We start from the raw sequence: 20,000 nt of genomic DNA, 5'->3' as shown, positions 1-20,000 counted from the left end.
GACTAAGTTCTAATGAACACTGGTTGTTACCAGTTAGCAATTTCAAAATTATTGTAGATAACTTAATTATCTTTGACAAAATTAATTGGGGTTGAAATTTAACATTCCATTGTGGGCTCAAAGATTTAAAGAAAGAACCTTGGCTCATAAAACGCAAGTGCCACCTGCCACTAGAATGCCATATTCTTTGCTTGCAATCTATCTGGTATGCATTGTAGGATAATGAGTCTAAGACACTGCAGAGAGTATAGGAGTGTTTTATTTGAGGCCAAACAGAGATGGAAGTTTTGGGTATGAGAAAAGTCCACTCAGGTGGTTAATGGGTACTCTAAATGAGATTTTGCCGGAGAAACTACATACCAGAGCTTATGTATAACTTGTGCTACAAGGCTTTTCCAGAATTTGGTTGAGGAAAAGATCGCAAGGCAGCGAATGGGCCACAGCTCCAACGCTCTGTTTAAATACCAGTTGCCCTGTGAGGAGTAATCTTTTCAAGCAAGCAAAATTCTTGGCCCAAGCGTAGTTTCTTCTGATGATTGTTATTCCAAAGTCGTTTCGAACTTGCATGAAGAGAAGAAAAAGGGGTCATGCAGTGTTACGTGCTCAGAATTTTGTGATTTTCAACCAGATATTCCTGATGACATTCTAGCAAACATAATTTTACCATCCACTTCAAGTTCATTTGATCTGGATCATGGATATTTCTGAGGAAATGTTTAATAGCCAGTATTGATTTACCATCCACTGCAAGTTCTCATCTCTCTCATAAGTCTGATGAAACTCAAGCAAGTTTAAGTTTGGCATCTGGTGCACACATTGTTGTTTAAAAATGTAGCTGCAAATGCTCTTTTTAACAACTGTAGTATCAACTTTATTTTGAACTCTAAGTAGAAACTGTGAGATTAATAAACACGGCTCTGTCAGGAATAAAATAGTTGTGTGTCTGTCATTTTTGCATCCTTGTTTAATTGCTTTAAAACGGAGGTTTTGGTATTTTGTATCAGCTCAGCTGATATAGAATGTTAAGTAATTAATCTATTATTATTCTCATTCACGTAAAAGCCTTCGCCCGCAGAATTAGGTAATTGCATAACTCCAAGCTCCCATGGCAGCTATTCTATTGGCCCTAGAAGTCCCCTGGGAAATTCTCAAGACCTTTAAAACGCTGTGGCATGCAAATAACTCTCTTCTCCCAAGTCTTCTGACTCAAAAGTGTCTGCAAATTTCGTTTCCCCGCAAGTACAGCCAGCGCTGCTGAAACCTTGTTGTTTCTATGGCCCACATACCAGTGGAACCCGGGCCAGCCATTGTCGCCGCTATCACCCCAGCAGTTCCTAACCAGCACATGCTCCGCCTGTAGAGGCTCCGTGTTTCTATATTTACACTTTTACCCTTCCTGTTCCCTGTTCATTTTCAGCACGCACGTGTAGTTTTAGTTTGGTTTTTTACCAGGTATCTCCCCTTTTATTTTTTATCATGCAACCTGTCAGGTATTTGTTGGTTGTTTACAAGATGTCATTTTACTAAAGCTCCATTATCTACCAGAACATGATAATTATTTGAATTCTAGGAGGTTGTTTTTACTCGTCCAGACTCGCCCTTTTTGGTCGAACCTGCTTTGTTTTTACTTTACCCCCATTTCATGTAATCTTCTATCTTTTATTACAACTTGTTTTCTTGTTAATATATATTATCCCTTCCTATTTGGCTAGGCAAAGTTTGATTTGCATTTGTCTGACTTTTCACTCTTGTTTCCTGAACTTGTCTATTTGCGAGAATAGCCATTTGTTTTGTTGCCCATAGTTTTGCTCCCTTGGGTTGCTTTGTCAAATTCGCTAAAATTTTGATTATACCCATTTTTCCACATTCCTATACTGTCACCCCAATCGTTTTTTTCTTTTTCATCCTTTCTCCACACTTGAGTCGTGACCAGGGGGAATTCCTAAACACACTCCTTTTCCAGTCTTTGGAAAGTTTCCCGGCTCAACTCGGCTGTGGGGTTCCATCCCATCCCCCCTCTTATGCGAATCATTCCTGTCCTTTAGATCTCTACTCTAACAGACTTTTCAGGCCAGATCAGAGATACCGCAGGCCACTCTACGGCTTTGGTCTGGTGTGACTTGGAGGGAAAGCCCACAGCTGGGCAAGGCCACTGCTGTCTATTGAATCCATCGCTTCAGGAAAGCATTACATGTGAAACAGGTTTTGGGAAGATTTGCTGTTATCAGACTACTTATACATGTCCAGAAATGCACACAATAACAAAATTGGCAAAAAAACCCCAAAATATCATCAGACTGAATAAAGGGTGCCTGACTGGCTATCCATAAATTTGTCTGCTTTAATAAAGCAGGAGCAATTTCCTTGGCACTGGCAAAATTCTTTCACCCATAACTTATCCTTCATGAGGCATAGGGTAGTTTATTAGGCGAATGTGAATTAATTACTATTCTCATTTGGGTAAAAGCCTTCTCATGCCGAATTAGGTAATTGTATACAGTGTAACTCCGTGCTCCTGTGGCAGCTATTCTATTGGCCCTAGAAGTCCCCAGGGAAATTGTCAAGACATTTAAAGCGCTGTGGCATGCAACTTTCTCTCTTCTTGCGAGTCTACTGACTGAACAGTGTCTGCAAATTTCCCCACCCTCCTCCTCTTCAGTGGCGCTGGCTATTTCCTCTTTCAGCTCACCCTATACGTTATGCAATGAGGCATAGGGTAGCTTATTAGGCAAATGTAAATTAATTACTATAATGTATTAAGTTCAGAGAATACAGAAGACTAATAGGCTAATTAGTATTCTCTATCAGATTCATACAGAATACTTATTTGAGAGCAATAATTCATTATTAATTCATTAACCCCAGTTTTTCCCTGCTACCTTTTCAAGCCCTCCCCAAGCTTTCAGACAGTAACAATTTGTATTGGGTTTACTATGATATTCATGTGACTCAAATTGCATTTTTGGATGGCTTACTCCGTCATGAATTATTGTTAATGAATTTTATAAGTAGTGTTTTCTATTAAACACTGAGTACCCTTGAAAAATTGATTAAAATATGTGGACTAATATTTTGAAGCAAATAAGAGATTGAAAGAGTTTTGCTCTTAGACGAAGAATACCTGTTAGGATCCTGGCATTCACCAAACTACTACAGATATTGGTGTCTATCTGGTTGAAGCCCTTACTTTTTTTCTTGTTTTAAATTGCCCATGTGAGGGCAATGATGGATAATATTTTCTACAGTTCATGTCATTACATATTTCACGTTTGATTTGATTGGCCAGGATTGTTGTCCTGTTTATTGCATGGATGCACACTGTCAGTTAAGTTAGCTGAGAAAACAAAACCATTAATAAACTTAATTTTGTTTATAGTGTTTAGACTGTAATGCATTGAGGCAACAGCATAAACGTCTGCGAAAAACTGAAGAATTTCTTAAAGACTTGGAAATGAAGCGCAACATGGTAAAAGACTTGCTTGGTGTGATAAAACAGCTGCAAGACCATCTATGCACTCAGCATCAAGTCATTTCTGAGCAGAAATTTAGCTGTCATAACTGTGGCCAATACACTATCAAACAAGATCTGGTACAGAAAGAATTGACTCTCCTTCATCATGAGTTGCAAAGAATGATACAGAGTAATCGAAGAATTTCAGTCAGCGGGATTCCTGCTGACAGAATCTACAACTTGGCAACAAGAACATATTCTGTATGTGAGGAGCATGTAGAGATGCATATGCAAAGCAGAAATCGACGCAGTTCCTGTCAACATTCTGAGGACAGTGCAGACTCTGATGACAATGAAATTATTGAAGGGCCATTAATGGTAAGCAATGCGTTGACAGTTGATCTGAATATTTCTTTTCAGTTAAAAGCTTGCAAGTTCATTTATAAGAATACCTATTTACCAGTAGTAAATGATACTGTGAAGAATGGTCATGCTTAGTCAGGCTTATCTACATGTATGTTTTATTTTGTTGTGAATTGTTATATGTATCATGTTTCTTTGCTGTTTTGTTTGCACAGAACTCTATGATTTCAACTTGATTGATGGATATTGAATTACTTGTACATTATAGTTTCAGATGACACGTGAAATATTAGTCTTACAATTATTTAACTTTTTCGAATCGACATTGAGTGGTAAATTTGCGAGTTTTAACACTTTGATGTACAGCTTAATTAAATATTGTTGCAAAATTATATAAACCACTGCAGGCTGGGATTTGTTTATCACTTGAGATTTGTAGCTCCTATGGATTGCATCACTGATGGTAATAATATTGGAAAGGGTAATATAATTATTATAATTCTAAATTGTTATATTAAAAGAGGAAAAAATTGGTATCTGTTTGACATTGATTTGATGTAGTTTTGTTACTTCTTGTACTCTGCAGTGTGCATTAAATGTGATCATGGGTATTCGGAGGCGACGTAAAGCAACGCAGTCAATGAAGACCAAAAAGACTCCTGGTAAAGAAAAACTGAAGGTATATATATTTTTTACACCAATGCTGCCCAAGGCATAGGCTGCTTAACACACTAAGTCTAAAAAACACAGTCTTCTAAGACAACAAGAACACTCTGAAGTTAAAGAAACAATCTCATCCTATCATTTGCATTTTCACCCCCATGTGACCTGTCTGGCGTGATTGAACAAAAGTGAACTGCCTGTGATGGAACATTTCTGGCACCACTGGAACCAAAAACTTGAATTGGAAGGCCTGATTTACTCCACAAAAGACCACATTTATTGAAGTCTTTTGCACTGTGGGTGTGGTGCTTATTTGAGAACAATTAAATCACTACATATTTATTTAACAAAAACCTCGTGAAGATCAATGGGTATGAGCTAGTGGAGACTATGGTGAGTGAGTATCGTCTGTGGGCTTAAATTGGCAAGAACCACGTCACGCAGTCACATAGTCAAATCATCACAAATAGGTATAATTTGTGGGTTCAAAATTAACTTATAGCTATCTGATTTTTTGTGGGCTTCATTTGGGTGTCACATGGTCTCTATCTTTCACAGATGATGTATTTATCATATTTCTCACAGCTTGATGTATTTCTCACATACCGTAATAAATAACTCTTAATTTAACCATGATCTGGATGCTCACATTTTTAATTTTATTTTTAGCTTGCGAAATCCAACAGCAATCCGCTTTCATCTGATAGCAATAAGCTATCACATAGAGAAAGCTACTTTTTGGCTCAGGAAAATCCAGTCAGGATGCCAAACCTGTACACGTGTGGTGACTGGTCTGGGGTCCCTTCACATAAGGTACATGACTGTATTGTTTATTGCAAATGTGGGTCTTATTTTTAATGCCAGTTGTTGTTTATAAAATAATTCAGATCTTTTTTTTATGCTTCAATTTCTGTCATTTACTACTGTAAAAGATTTCACTCACTAACATGAATATTGTTGATAAATCATCTGAGTTATGGAATGGCATATTTAACAATTAATTATTCGGTGAAGACAAGGTGAAGATCAGTGAATAAAAGTTACTGAGACGAAATCGAGGTTTTTATTCACCGATATTCACTGAGAGCCAGAGGTATATAATTGTTTTAGTATCATTACATAGGTGATTTTTGTAAAAATATGCATTTTCTTTAAGACAATTAATTTCTTCGTCTGACACCTCTACAAAGTGGCTTGCGGCCATTTTGAAAAACCGTTTAGGTGATTATCACGTAATAATTACCTCAAGTGCAACCAATCAGCGTAGAGAATTTTCGGTAATCACCTATCAGGGCTCGACACTAACGGTAGCCAACTAGCCACAGGCTAGTGAAATTTCAGTTTTGGCTAGTAGATTTTGAGCTTCCCCTAATACCATTGGGGCTTGTAAATATTGTGAAGCAGTGGAGTTCGGGACGAAAACAAAAATGAAAATTATTTGATATGGATAAGGCAAAAGGAGATAATAGAAACTAACAGCAGAAAACTGTGAGCGGATTCTATGGGATTTACTGCCTATAAAAAATGATAAGTTGAAAAAAAAAAAGCTGAAGAGGAAACCATCGCGGATTACACTTTCCTCACGCCACGTTACGAACCATTAACAGCCCAGTCAAAATGTTTTTGAGTAGTAGGCAAGCTGGCTATAGTAATAGGCAGCAGAGGCAAAAGGAAAATTTTGAAAATGTTGGCTTCAAATTGTTGCATCTGGTGCATTTTAGGGTAAACTGAGCCCCTATTAGATAGCATTAAGATAACAGTAATAAAGAGTCACACAAGACCTTCAATTTTCAAACTGAAGTTATATTCCGCCAGAAGCATTATTTGGAAAAAGGATAACTATAGTACAAGCAAGTACTTCTCAAATGTGAAAGTGAGAAACAATTAGAATTTCAATCGATTTCAATTAAACTCTTCAAATCGTTTGAGCAATATATTATCTCAATGCAAAGCTATGGGTTTCCGGGGCTACATACCTGATACCGTACGAAAAAATTTAGAAATTTGCGGAGTCCCTGCGCCAACGTCACGAGGTCGTTTGGATGCCATATTGTTGTACTTGCAACAACCATGACCGGCAGAAGCGATCGTGTGCGGCTCGGGGTTACCGGGGTTACGTGATGTATTTTTTACTTACAATTTGAACTAAAAGTTTAGAAGAGACCTTATAGCCTGAGAAACGATGAAGGCTAAAAGTACGCAGTCGAAATGTAGTGATTAAACGGACAATATAGTAAGAAAAATGATAATACTTTATAAGTATAATTTGTACTTTACAGTAATGAACAACAACTCGAAACAACCTCGTCCTGAATACAAGTCCCACAAGTGTGAAGTAAGCGGCAGATATTTCATTGTAAGCAGCCAAATAGCCGGCTGCCGGCACATTTTGACTGGGCTGCATTAATCACGTGTGAAATCATGCGGAACTTCTCGGCTGCCCAACAATTTGATCGACAGTCAGCACTACAAACGTCACAAAAAGATAAGAATGACAGAATTCCCTACACCCTCACTTTCCATCCTCATAATCACGCAGTTAAAAGTATCATCTTCATAGCTTTAAATTACTCCAAAATGATCCCGAGACTTGTAGAATCTTTTCGCAACTTCCACTTATTTCATTCAAACCCGACAAAAACGTAGGCAACTTTTTAGTTAGAAGCGCGCTCAAAACTAACGAGCAACCCGGCACTTTCAAATGCGCGCGCTCACGATGCAAATATCGGGATCTAAGCGATCTCTTAAGATCACCGATCGTTTCACATGTACCTTCGCCAATGTCGTTTATTGCATAACCTGTACGTTTGGCAATAAATTATACATTGGGGAGACAGATAGACGACTAGGCGACCGATTCCGCGAACACCTTCGCGATGTTGAGAAGAATGACAAGGATGCATCTAAGCCAGTCGCTCGCCATTTTAATCTCCCTAACCACTCCAAAAAACACAGGGCTATCTGCGGCCTTTCCCTACATCTAGGTACGACGGAAAGCCGCAAGAATCTGGAACAAAAATTCATCTTCCAAATCGGCACCCTTAATCCCCACGGTATTAACGAACGCTTTTCATTTATTAAAGCTGGAATACGCGAGCTAAATCTGGGACCCATAATACCAGAAGGACACCCATGTTGTTGAGATGATTCAGAGGAAGGCCGCTAGATTTTGTATGAATAATTATCGCCGTGAAAGTAGTGTAACAACTTATCAAAACACTTGAATGGGACTCATTGCAACTAAGACGTAAACAGGCTAGATTATCTCTTATGTACAAACTAAGTAATAATCTAATAGATATTAACCTTGAGAATTTATTATCCCGTAATCATGAATTACGTACACGTCGCAGTCATGTTTTTAAATATAAGGTCCCAATGGCCAAAATAGACTCTTTTAAATTTTCTTTCTTTCCAAGAACTATTGCTGAATGGAATACTCTCCCAAGTGACGTTGTAAATTCTAGTTCTCTTAATATTTTTAAATCGAAAATTAGTACCATTCCATTTTAATGTTTATATTTTTAATGTTAATATCTTTATATTTATTTATTTATCTGTGATTGTACATATTATTGACAGTTGGTGTGATACCTTTTAAGGTTTTACCGACTCTAATAAATGTAGATGTAGAATTCGGTTGTTGGTTAGAGCGTCGCACCGGTATCGCGAGGTCACGGGATCAAACCCCGTTGAAGTCCTGAATTTTTCAGGCTTCTCTACGCAATTGCAAAAATTGCATTCATAACTGCGAGGATCATAGCTTCACTTGCTTTTCATTTAACTAATGTATTCCTAGTTTTCGCGTTGCCATGTTACCACCAATAGCGTAGCTCCTACTCCACTATAAAAACTACGCACTATCCATAATTCCTCGATTCGCTCTGACGAAGGGCTAACGCTCGAAACATCAGCTTTTAGAATCTTTGTGATAAAACCAAATTTGTGTATGCTGTTTCCATATGGGCGTAACTCCGTCGCAAACAATCGCAAGCACCTTACGAGAGCTTGATCGCAAACAGTTTGCGTAAATGGAAACACCTTTTACATTCATCCCCGATCAATCGCCGATGATGGCAAACAAGACGCAAGAGATAGAAAATTTTCTATCGTTACGTCTTGTTGGCGACGAGCAGCAATGCAAAAGCGAGGAAACAACGATATTGAAACACAATCGTAAACTGTTTCTGATCGTTTGCGATCATTCGACGATATTTTTGTACACGTGATACGTTTTGACGAATTAGAGGCAAGTATAAGTAATGAAAATGGCGTCCGAGTATGATTGTGGCAATGAGGATACTCCTCAAACAGTGTGAATTTAATGATTATCTTAAGGGAATACCCTGCCAAATATATCTGTACTTGATCACAAAGAGCCAGTTCCTATAGTATGTGGTACCAGCTATGCTGCAGGCGTTGCTGCTCCTCGAAAATGCATCGGACCCAGAATCGATGACGTCTCTTGACACTTCCTCTCTGCCTTCTTCTTCGCAACAATTCCAACATAAGAAGAAGTTGAATGCGACACAAAAACTAATTCTGCTTTTATATTTGGGCCCTTTTCTTACGATGTCACGAGATCAAGTTACGTAAAGCAATCACGCATATGGAAAACTTATGGAAAACAGGATCGCAAAAACAAACGCAAAAAGTGTTTGCGACTGTTTGCGACCTTGTTACGTGTATATGGAAAGAGGTCACGTACTTGTTTAGAAATTGTATCTAGATATCATTTATTTCAAATTTAAAAAAAGTAAGAGATAATATGGAGTGACTTATCTCGTTTACTAGGAATGGTGAATCGCACATAAAAAGAGAGAGAACTTGCTTGCGAGCACTGTGGCCGCCGAATATTAATTGTCTCCGAAAACCATTCACGCATTAAACGCACGGATTGCTGTTTGAAACTATTAAAAGAAAGTCTTATATGAGGGCAAGTCTGTCCTTTCGAATTTCAGGACAAAATTTCAGTCGCAAATAGCTCTAATCAAAAGAACAGCCTTTCCACAGACTTCCAAACGAGCAGTTTAGTTTTATGATAAAAGGTGTTTATAAAAAACGTTGAAACTGATCTAGATAAAAAAATTATTAAAAACTGAATTTTCGACTGCAACTGCGGTCTTCATCGGAGTGACTAAAATATGCTGTTCGAGAGCAATATGCTAAAACTAAAATAAGAAGTTACTTTATCCCCTAGGGCTTCAATAATGTCCTATAGACAGAAGGGAATGGCTTCCGCTCGTTCACCGCATTTTTGTCTATTGTGGAGTGCCATGATTCCAAAAAGATTCTTTTGTGCCAATTATTGACATTCTTTTCTAGAATTTCCACTATAGCCAGCGTCAATGTCATGGTCAGTGGTTTCGGCGTGATCTTTTATTGCTTACTCTTTGTTATTATTAGTTCCTGGTTTATGCTCCCCGCCACGTGAATTCCATGATCTCTTTGTTTCCCCAATGTATGTGAAATCACACGATTGGCATTTTACCTTGTACACAATGCCTTTTGTTTTCGTTTCTTTTGGGCGATCCTTGGTTTCCTAAAATAATTGGCGAGTGTTTTTATAAGCTTGAAAGCAGTTTTTATGTTCGCTTTGTTAAGCACATTTTTGACTTGTTCTGAAACGCCCTTTACGTATGGCAAGGTAGCAAAAGAAACGAAAACAAAAGGCATTGTGTACAAGGTTAAATGCCGATCGTGTGATTTCACATACATTGGGGAAACAAAGAGATCATGGAATTCACGTGGCGGGGAGCATAAACCAGGAAGTAATAATAACAAAGAGTCGGCAATAAAAGATCACGCCGAACCCACTGACCATGACATTGACGCTGGCTATGTGGAAATTCTTGAAAAGAATGTCAATAATTTGCACAAAAGAATCTTTTTGGAATCATGGCACTCCACAATAGACAAAAATGCGGTGAACGAGCGGAAGCCATTCTCTTCTGTCTATAAGACATTATTGAAGCCCTAGGGGATAAAGTAACTTCTTATTTTAGTTTTAGCATATTGCTCTCGAACAGCATATTTTAGTCACTCTGATGAAGACCGCAGTTGCAGTCGAAAATTCAGTTTTTAATAATTTTTTTTTATCTAGATCAGTTTCAACGTTTTTTATAAACACCTTTTATCATATAATGGATACTGATCGCCCATCAAGTATTTACAAGTTTAGTTTTATGTACGGTTTATTTCTTGATTTACTTTATTCCCCGTTTTCCATGCTCCAGTGCATTTGTGAGTTGCAAAGTTTTGGCAACGGTTCTGTGAGAATTGGCCTCAAGGCCACGAGAATTTTGCCTTCGTGACAAAAATACGGGAAACAGTACACTCCAGCATATTTGCGCCACTGTTGGGAGGATGGATATGAGAATATGAAAGTATTTACTAAAAGCGCGAGTTGTGTTTGGAAATGTGGAATTTTGTTCGTGATAGTTTTTACAAGTGAATGAAACTGCGCATGACGAGACTTGCTGGCGCAAATTTAGATTTGGCTAGTGAAATCAGACCTGATACTAGCCACTAGGGAGCTAAAACGTTAGTCTCGAGCCCTGGCCTATGTAATAATTATACTAAAGTAAAATACTGTCACATTTAAGATTTGGAGGATGTGAGTTCGTCTGATACAGTTTTTTCACCTTTTCCTTATTTATCTTCAGATGTCCTCTGATTTCAAGGTGTCAGCAAATTTACTTGCTAAGCCTGGAAACACAAGTAGCTCTTCCAGGGGAAAATCTCAACACACCAGGAGCTCTACAGTTCCGCAACTTCAACATTTAACAAATGCAGTCAATATAAATCATCGTTCGCTGTCAGTGCAGTGGCTGAAAGGTAAAAACTGAACCATTTACTTATAAAACAGTATAAAGACTGTAGAGAACAGTTTACAGGTTGGCCATCATATGTTCTAGACAGAAAGGTGTTACTGTTTGAGCATAGTGGCTCCTCAAATGTTTAAAACAAACCAACTGAACTATGCCAATAATTGTATGTCTGGCTTTTGTTAGGGTGATGTTGCTTGATCTAAGACCGCTTTAGAATCTGAGATGATTGCTTCATAAATGCACAAAATAATATTCAAATATATAATATTCAAATGGATTGTCACAATATTGAGTATTCCCTATTTTTATGACATCCGGTGATGTCATACCGCGCACCGGTGGCTCAGTTGGTTGAGCACCGGACCATCACGCGGGAGGTCGTGAGTTCAACTCCGGCCGGACCAACACTCAGGGTCTTTAAATAACTGAGGAGAAAGTGCTGCCTTTGTAAATAAATCTGCAAATGGTTAGACTTTTAAGTCTTCTCGGATAAGGAAGATAAGCCGGAGGTCCCGTCTCACAACCCTTCAGTGCTCATAATCCTGTGGGACGTAAAAGAACCCACACACTTGTCGCTAAGAGTAGGGCACGTAGTTCCCGGTGTTGTGGTCTGTCCTCTGTTGTGTATCATGGTTGGGAGGGAAAAAAAAAGGCGCCACAGTAATTGGCGCAAGCTGTTGTGGCGCTCTGCCCGCTTGACTGGCAAAGTTAATTAAAATAAAATAAAATAAAATGATGTCGTCTTCAAGTAATCAGGGATCGTGAAACACATCGAACCTGAGTGAGAAACTGGTCAGAAAAGCACGCCAGCAGCACTTTAACATTCTCTGGAAAAACTTAAGCAGCAGTTATGGGCAATTTGTTCAATATGTTAAAATAATGCCGGAAAAAAATAACAAAAACATGGCTTAATTTTGTTAAATACGAAAGATTTCGGGGAAAAAAGTTTTAGAGGATTTTTGTCCTTCCAGCGGTTATCAGTCACACGTGCCCCTCAACGACATTTTTTCTTATTTCGAAAGTAAAATTTAGGTGGACGTCGATCAAATGTTTCCATAACAAAAGTCCTGTTCTCTTGATGGCAGCTGAATCAATTCGTCAAGGTATCATTTGATTGACGTCCACCTAAATTTTACTTTCGAAATGTGAAAAATGTCCTTGAGGGGCGCATGTGATAACCGCTGTAACCGCTTTTTGTGATAACTGTTGAGGGTTTTCTATTCCAGCACTTGACAAAGTCCTTTTGACTTATGGCTGTTTCTGCTCAGGTGGGCTAGACACAATAAGCCTTTTTAACGACGTCACGCCAAGCTTACCACTTTTCTGCTGCATGGAGAGAACAGGACAGCCTCAATACCGGGGACTTCATCCCCTAATCGTCTCGAATAGTGTGTGGGTTTTTAACGTCCCACAGGGAACTTATAAACATGGAAGATCATTTGTGAGACGGGACCTACGGTTTATAGTCCTTATACGAGAAGACTTGAAAGTTCAACTATTTGCAGTTAAAGGCAGCACTTTCTCCTCAGTTATTTTAACATCCTGAGTGTTGATCCGGCCGGGGTCCGAACCCGCAACTTCCCGCATGACACAGCCGGATGCTCAACCAAAACTGAACCACCGGTGCACTTTATACTCTAAATTTCCATACCTAAGTTAGGTCGGTGACACATCTAAGGAACTTCGGGTTTACTTAACTGCTATTGAAGCTTTTTTCTTTGTCTTAAATTGCAGGACTGGAACCAGAGGAAGAACTAGACGATTTCATAATTTGAGTTTAAAGGGAGAAAAACGATCCCATTCCTGGAGATCGAGTAGAAATGGAGTCAGTTCTATATATTCACTGCACCTTAGGAACACTAGGGAGCTTAAGCAACGACAACGGCGACGGCAACGAGAACGTCATCTCAAAATATAAATTCGCGTTATTTTAATCGCTTCGTGACTATTTCAACCGTTTTGATATGACAGGGGTGTGGTAGTTCCTCAAGAATGACACTCGTCGGAACGGCACTCAATTTAGGGGAGAAAATGGAAATTTATCCTCAAGTGTTGACGTTCTTCATCAAATCTCAAATTTGGCTATTTCACGTTGTTGTTTTGCAGACGACGGCAAAGAAATGGACGAAAGTGAAAAACACGTGCAGAGCCTGCAAAGCTATTGTTCTTGCCCACTAAATATGCAAATTTGTGACGTTCTCGTTGCCGTCGCGTTTTTGTTGCTTAAGCTCCCTACCTGATTATACACATGTGACGTACGTGACTTACATATTTGACATTTTGGATTCAACAATTGTCATACAAGGTGTCTTAATAATTACTTGGACATAAATTAACAGTGATACATTAATGTAATTAAGATTTGGCGTGTTATTGGTAAGATGTAGCATTTGTATAAACATGGCTGTGTTAAATAGTATTAGGGTAAAATTGTTGTGGTCTTTCATTGCTCCACGTTCATGGTACAATAATATTCATTGTCAGTTGTATTTTCTACGAAAGAAAAAATGGCAAAGAAAAAATATTTTTGAATAATTTCATTACTCTTCGCCTTTTCAACATGTTTATGTCTGTAAACAATTGCTGACGTTCACCATCAAACATGAAATCAGTTAGTAACCATTGTTTGTAACATGTAAAGGAAGTTTAATTCATAAAGGGAAACAAATGCAAAAAGCATGCAGAGAGTTAGGTTCTTTCAGCCTATTGCTGATTAAGGATTCAAAGTAGTACGAGTGTTTAGAGCCCCTTAAAGTTTCAAATAACTCATTTAGTTGTAGCAATTTAAGTTAATGAAGCTAGATTTAGAAAATGTATATTAGAATCATTGTTATATAACGCTATGTCAGAAGACCAAATGATAGTAATGAAGTTTAAAGTAGATTATGGCAGTTTTACCAGTAACTGCCATTAGATTCACAGTGCAAAAACCTTGGCATACCAATCATGCCGAGACCAATTCTTCATGGCCGGGGATCCTATTTTTGATAGCGGGTATTTTTGTAGTAGTGTTGAATTATTTTTTGTACGGTAATATTTGACATTTACATGGGTTATGAGGCATGGCTTCCTGCCCAGATGTTTGTATGGGAACAAGTATTTAATTAGCCTGCCGAGCTGGCGGTTTAGTTTTTCGCTTTGAGCGATGAAGTAGCAAAGCGTCGAAAGGTATATATACGGGCGCAAATAGAACTAAACCATTTTGTACTATTGTAAAAAAAATATAGGGAGGAATTCGCCGATATCAAAAGTACCATAATACTCTTTGTTTGTCCCTCCAAAATTTTACATAAGCATTGTTTCCATTTTCTCTTGGGACCGTAGTAAGTCCCACGAGAAAATAAAAACAATTTTGGAGGTACCGGAAAGCATTGTGTTTTTGGTCGCTTGGGATTAGTCTTTATTTGGAGTTGTTTTGTTTCTTTTGTTTTACGTAATTTGTGCTCCGGTACCTGCAGAAGCTGCCTATTTTTTCTCTGATGGTGCCATCAATTCTCGCCCACATTTCTGTTTAGAGAGCAAGATTGTAACGAAACGCAAGTCTTGTATAATATGTGAAAGAAACTTGTTGTTATTATGATGCAGATTACGTTTTATTTTTATATATTCAGCACGAACGCATGTACACTAATTTTGTACCCATTTTCTGCACCAAAATGTTTGATGGTTTTAGTAGGGCAGTGCCCTGTGAGCCCGTAGGTGGAAAATGCTTTCTTTTGCAATACGGTTCATTTAAATGTCAATTAGTTAAAAAAAAAAAATATGCAGACCTCTCATTTGTTACTTTGCAAATGATAAGGTATGAGCGATGATTTAACTCCTAGGCTACTAGTTTCTTTAGGAAATCAAAACGGGTCGTCGCTGAACTCTCTTCTTTCTGCCTCTCATATCAAATATCATTCACTTTCTGTTGTGTAACTTACTATGGTTGAACCATTGCAAGGAAAGAGTATAGTGAAATACTATGTAGATAAAATTGACGATCAGAGGCTGGCCCTCAGTGCGTCTCGTAGCATCACTATTAATATAGGCTTTGTCAACTTCTTTGTAAACAATAAAACTTGTGCAAAAGATGGGAATATTGTTTGCGTTTGGGGACAGGTTTGGAAACGTTGCAATTCGTAAGTTCTAACTGGACCCCAAGAAGAGAAAAGCGTGATTAACGGTTTGAGTAAAACTGAAATTGTCTCATGAGGGTACATTGCATTCTCATCGACAAAGACAGCAGAATTGCCAACTTCGCACAGTCGAAGTAAACGGCTTGGAACCGCGGTACTTAAGGAAAGATGTAATGGCAGTACTTCCACAAGGATACGGAAGAAATTGCTTTGTTTGAGATTAACGGACGTTCCCGCGCCACGCAAGGTTTAATTTCCACGTCCTACTGAGCTCAGTGGATGACAAAACTTCAACCTTCGTGCCCCTGCCTTCCTCTATTTTTCTGGAATCTGCAAAAGTCTAGTAGACACATGACCAGCCGCAACCTGGGTACTCTCTTGAGGGAGGAGAGAAAGGACCCTGGGGACGAGGTTGTTAAGTTGACTCAATTTATGTAAATTGTTGCAATATTAATGCGTTTTCATGTGTTTTGCTTTAAATTTATGCGAATTTATCGTCACACAATTCGCTCGAGTGACTTTATGAGAGAGTTCTTCGTTCACCGACCTTGATTAGTGTGCGCGGGATGAACCCGCTTCAGCACAAGGAAATGACGTATGAACGATAAAGATGGCTTCATTTTGCTAAGATACGATATCAAAAGATAACTGAGAAATGTGCTCGCATGAAGGTCAGTTTTAATTTAATTTAAATTACGAAAATTTGTAAATTATTTCCACATTTATGCCATTTTCTACTTTTCCCTACATGGAAAAAAGGTGGAACGATTCGCGTTGACCATCGGAGTCGTTCGCACACCTTCAGTACAAGGAAGTGAACACACAGTTTACCAGTTTCAGCACCCTTCAGCGCTACGGGAAGTGACAATTATGATAATGGCCCTAAAAAACACTTTTTACGATACCCCTACGTCCCTTGCATTTTCATCGCCGAGGACCTGGTTTTGCTGGATAATACAAGACAAATCTTTAGCTGGCAACACAAGCACCGCTTTTGGAGCACATAGCTGCGGAATAGATCATTTCAATAAGAATTTAATTTGTTTAGCTTCAACTCTATGTGGATATGTAACTTATGCAAAGGAAAATTACAAGGTAAGTACCCGACACTGTCTCTTTAGTCAATTCTGCTCAGAATGTGAAAGCATCTATTTACCGCTTTATTTACAAACACGCATGAATGCTGGACCTTGCTCACGAATCTCGAACAGCTCTGGCGTCATCGTGTAATTTCAAAATAAAATTAATCAACTGCGATGTAATTAGCAAACTGCGATTACTTCCTTTTTGATCTTCAGAGCGTTCTGCTATAAACCGCATTGAAGCAAGCGGAGCTCACCTCCTTTTCCTTCCTTTACCATGAGTAAGTATTTAAACATATTCGTATTGGCTTTTAATTGTAGCCTATACAATTTTCAAAATATTGTTGCCGAAAAGCATAAATTTTGCATAGTATGCGGATTGGTAAGTCAACACAAGTCATGTCATCAGTTTTTCGAGTGCATCTACTTGCAGATTGTGTAAAGAACTTAATTGAGTTTTATCCCATTTTTGGACCTTATTTGCCGAGAAAATGCGTCACCTACAATCTTAATCAGCACCCAAGCAGACTTTATTAATATGGTCGAGATAAGAACCCTCTGGAGGCTTCAATGGATTGATCCATTTGTTTGCGGTGTCATTGACCAAAAACGAGTGAAATTACTCGTTTACACACTCTCAAGCGAAGCGAAGGCTGCGCACTTGTCACCTCCGGAGCCGAACATCACTCCACAATTTGACATCCCTTCACAAGCAAAAGTCCTCAATCCCGATAAAATTCCCATTTCCATATATAATGTAGAACGAACAGGTATACAAATAACAAGTGTACAAAGTATACAGTCAACTAAAATATGTATCATCTAAAATCAAATCAATACAAAGTGCAAATATTAACAGTATTAACAGGGCCGTAGCCAGAAAAAAAAATGACTGAGGCGATGTCCGTGGTTAAATTATCTTCGGAAGTATTTTAAGTGTTTATGATGAGTACATATTAAAGACAACACTGGAATCACGCTTTATTTTAAAATTTCACGAAAAAATGACCCAGGCTGTTTGCCTCATACTGGCTACGCGCTACGGCCCTGATTAAGATGTTTTTGTTATTAAGACAGATACATCAATATAGTCATTTTCTTCTGAGGGTCTTTGGAGTAGGATGTTGTGGATTTTAATTTTAAAATTGGTTTTGGATAGATGGCGAATTTCACGAGGTAAAGTATTCCAAATTTTTACAATATTTCTTGAAAAGGATTTAATTTGTTTGTCAAGTCTTGAGGGTTTAACAAAATACTAATAGTCACCTCTCGAAGATGATCTTGTTTTAGATGAATGAATGCTTGCTTTAAATAAATAAATTAGCAATATTAGGAGGCGATAAGTTGTTAGAGATGTCATGCATCAGAAAAGCAACTGAGTTAAAAGTACAGAAAATCGAGAGGAAGAAAACGAGACGAAACAAAGTAGGGTACAGCATGAGATTTGTAATCACCAAAGTACATCAGAAGCTATCAGACGGAGGGCACGTTTTTGGAGAAAAAGAATTTTGTTTCTACACCTGGCGGCGGCTCAGTCCACGCGACAGAAAGCCGAGAAGACCCTGGGAACTAGGTTGAGTAATAAAGTTCCCGGCCTGACTTGTCTCTTGCCGGTATGACGAAAATCGTTTTATCGGAATCGTCAACAAATAATTAAAGATCAACCTCCGAAGAAATAGGATACTTATCACTTTGTTCGGAAAACAAAGTATAGGATTCGACTCCGTTTTTGGATTTATGTGTTTTTTTCTGGTCGCGCTCTGGCAGCGCATGCGTAAGATTTCCCTGTCTCGCATTCTCGTACCCAGAGCTGCGATCCTCCAAGAGGATCGCAGCTCTGGGTACGAGAATGCCTGTCTCGTAGAAGGCAATCGCGATGACCATTAAACCACGTGACAGATTAATGGGGAAATATGTATTAAAGAATTGTTTGCATGAGGGGAAACAAGTTTTTGTGTCTTCGTTGCAAACAATGCAATATCCGGTTATCGTATGACTCTGTAACAGATGTCGTAATTTTATAATTCTCCCAGTAATGTTAAGGAAAAGTATTAAATATTTTTTTTGTAAACAAATATCCACAATCGCACTTAACCAGGAACCCATGACCCGGAGCCTACAATTCTACTGTGTTCGTGTAACGGCGTTTTCACAGACCGATTTATTTTTAGATTGAATTTCCCACGAATGAGACTCCCACAGGAGCCCGATGACCAATTACATTAATTAAGCTGACGTCATAGGGTCACCGAACCGGAACTGCCTTTGTTTTTTGACCTAATTGGCAGGAAGGGCTAGTCTAAAAATAAACCTACTTGTGAAAACGCCGTTTCACAGACGCTGTATGGAAGTTGCACGCTCCAGATGGGCCTCTGACTTAACCCTATCATTGGGTCACGGAATGTGGACTGTGGACTTCGGACTACGGAACTGAAACTGGATATTTACCAAGATATTGTAACACAAAAAAACGCACTGAAATACTGTGAAGGAAGTTGGTTAAAAATTCTTCGAATAAAGTTTTGGCTACCTGTAGCCTCTTGTTTTACAATTTACCTTAATTTTGTTGCTTCTTCAGGCCAATCAGCTTGGAATCGAAACTACCCAGTGAGTGAAGCTGATCTTTATGGGCTGCCGGATGACATTGGGTCGCATAAGTGGAAAGATTTAGCACGTGCATTGGGATTTCATCGAGCCAGTATTGAAGCCATTCAACAGGAAAAAGGCAACTCTAAGGAATGCTGCATAGAGATCCTTGTTCGCTGGCTTCGCCAGAACGGAGCAGGGGCCACTGCTGGAAAGCTCGCCGAAGCCCTAACGAAGATTGGACTTAAGAATTTAGCTGACAGATTCCCGATCAAACCAAGTGATACAAATCGAGTAAGTCTTTCTGACCTATTTTTCGGACTTCGGTCGTCTTTACCGAAACCGAGAGAAAATGAGGGACAGAGAGGGAGGCTCAGGGCGTTGGCCTGGATATGTCATGTCCACAAAAGTTATTTTTAGACGAGCGGAAGTCTTTGTTCTAGCGGAAGTCTTTCTTCCGAGACGTCCGAATGCAGTCTTGCCATCGCTGTCGTCGTGCCATGAACTGTCGCCTTCGCTATTCGTTTCTGACTCGCGTTCTCCGTTTAATTCACTGATGTCAGCCAGCGAGTCATTCGTGTCCACAGAAATAGTGGAGCTTATTTCTCAGCTGGAATTATCAGACCAGAAAAGCCATTTTCCGCGTTTCTGAAAGTCGTTTTCATCGGCAAACGTTAAGTCTACTTCATCCGCCATTACATGAAATCTTTGCTTTTCTTTCAAACATCAGACTGAGGTTGGCCTGCACGCGGACGTCTCGGAAGACAGACTTCCGCTAGAGCAAAGACTTCCGCTCGTCTAAAAATAACTTTCGTGGACATGGCATATCCCAAGGGCTGGACCGGGAGCTTCCCTCTCTGTCCCCTCATTTTCTCTTGCTGAAACAAATATGAAAATGTGATTTATC

The 20,000-nt window shown here is 38.9% G+C and overlaps 2 protein-coding genes across 2 annotated transcripts in view; both read left to right on the top strand.

Moving 5' to 3' along the window:
* The window catches only part of LOC138019643 (uncharacterized), a 26,053-nt gene extending 10,667 nt beyond the window's left edge, over window positions 1-15,386 (top strand). The window contains exons 5-9 of the mRNA XM_068866497.1: window positions 3,377-3,829; window positions 4,401-4,493; window positions 5,147-5,290; window positions 11,143-11,314; window positions 13,042-15,386. Coding sequence (XP_068722598.1) covers window positions 3,377-3,829; window positions 4,401-4,493; window positions 5,147-5,290; window positions 11,143-11,314; window positions 13,042-13,082 — 903 coding nt within the window. The 3' untranslated portion in view covers window positions 13,083-15,386. The remainder of the gene's footprint in view (window positions 1-3,376; window positions 3,830-4,400; window positions 4,494-5,146; window positions 5,291-11,142; window positions 11,315-13,041) is intronic.
* Window positions 15,387-16,316: 930 nt separating this feature from the next.
* The window catches only part of LOC138021569 (myosin heavy chain, clone 203-like), a 9,668-nt gene continuing 5,984 nt past the window's right edge, over window positions 16,317-20,000 (top strand). Inside the window, exons 1-3 of the mRNA XM_068868470.1 lie at window positions 16,317-16,520; window positions 16,724-16,788; window positions 19,086-19,387. Coding sequence (XP_068724571.1) covers window positions 16,785-16,788; window positions 19,086-19,387 — 306 coding nt within the window. The 5' untranslated portion in view covers window positions 16,317-16,520; window positions 16,724-16,784. The remainder of the gene's footprint in view (window positions 16,521-16,723; window positions 16,789-19,085; window positions 19,388-20,000) is intronic.

Source organism: Montipora capricornis, chromosome 10 (genome assembly GCF_036669925.1).
Source record: "Montipora capricornis isolate CH-2021 chromosome 10, ASM3666992v2, whole genome shotgun sequence".
NCBI classification, from domain to species: Eukaryota; Metazoa; Cnidaria; class Anthozoa; order Scleractinia; family Acroporidae; genus Montipora; species Montipora capricornis.
The sequence above is the reverse complement of the archived record's forward strand: the minus strand, read 5'-3'. Positions and strand labels throughout refer to the sequence as shown.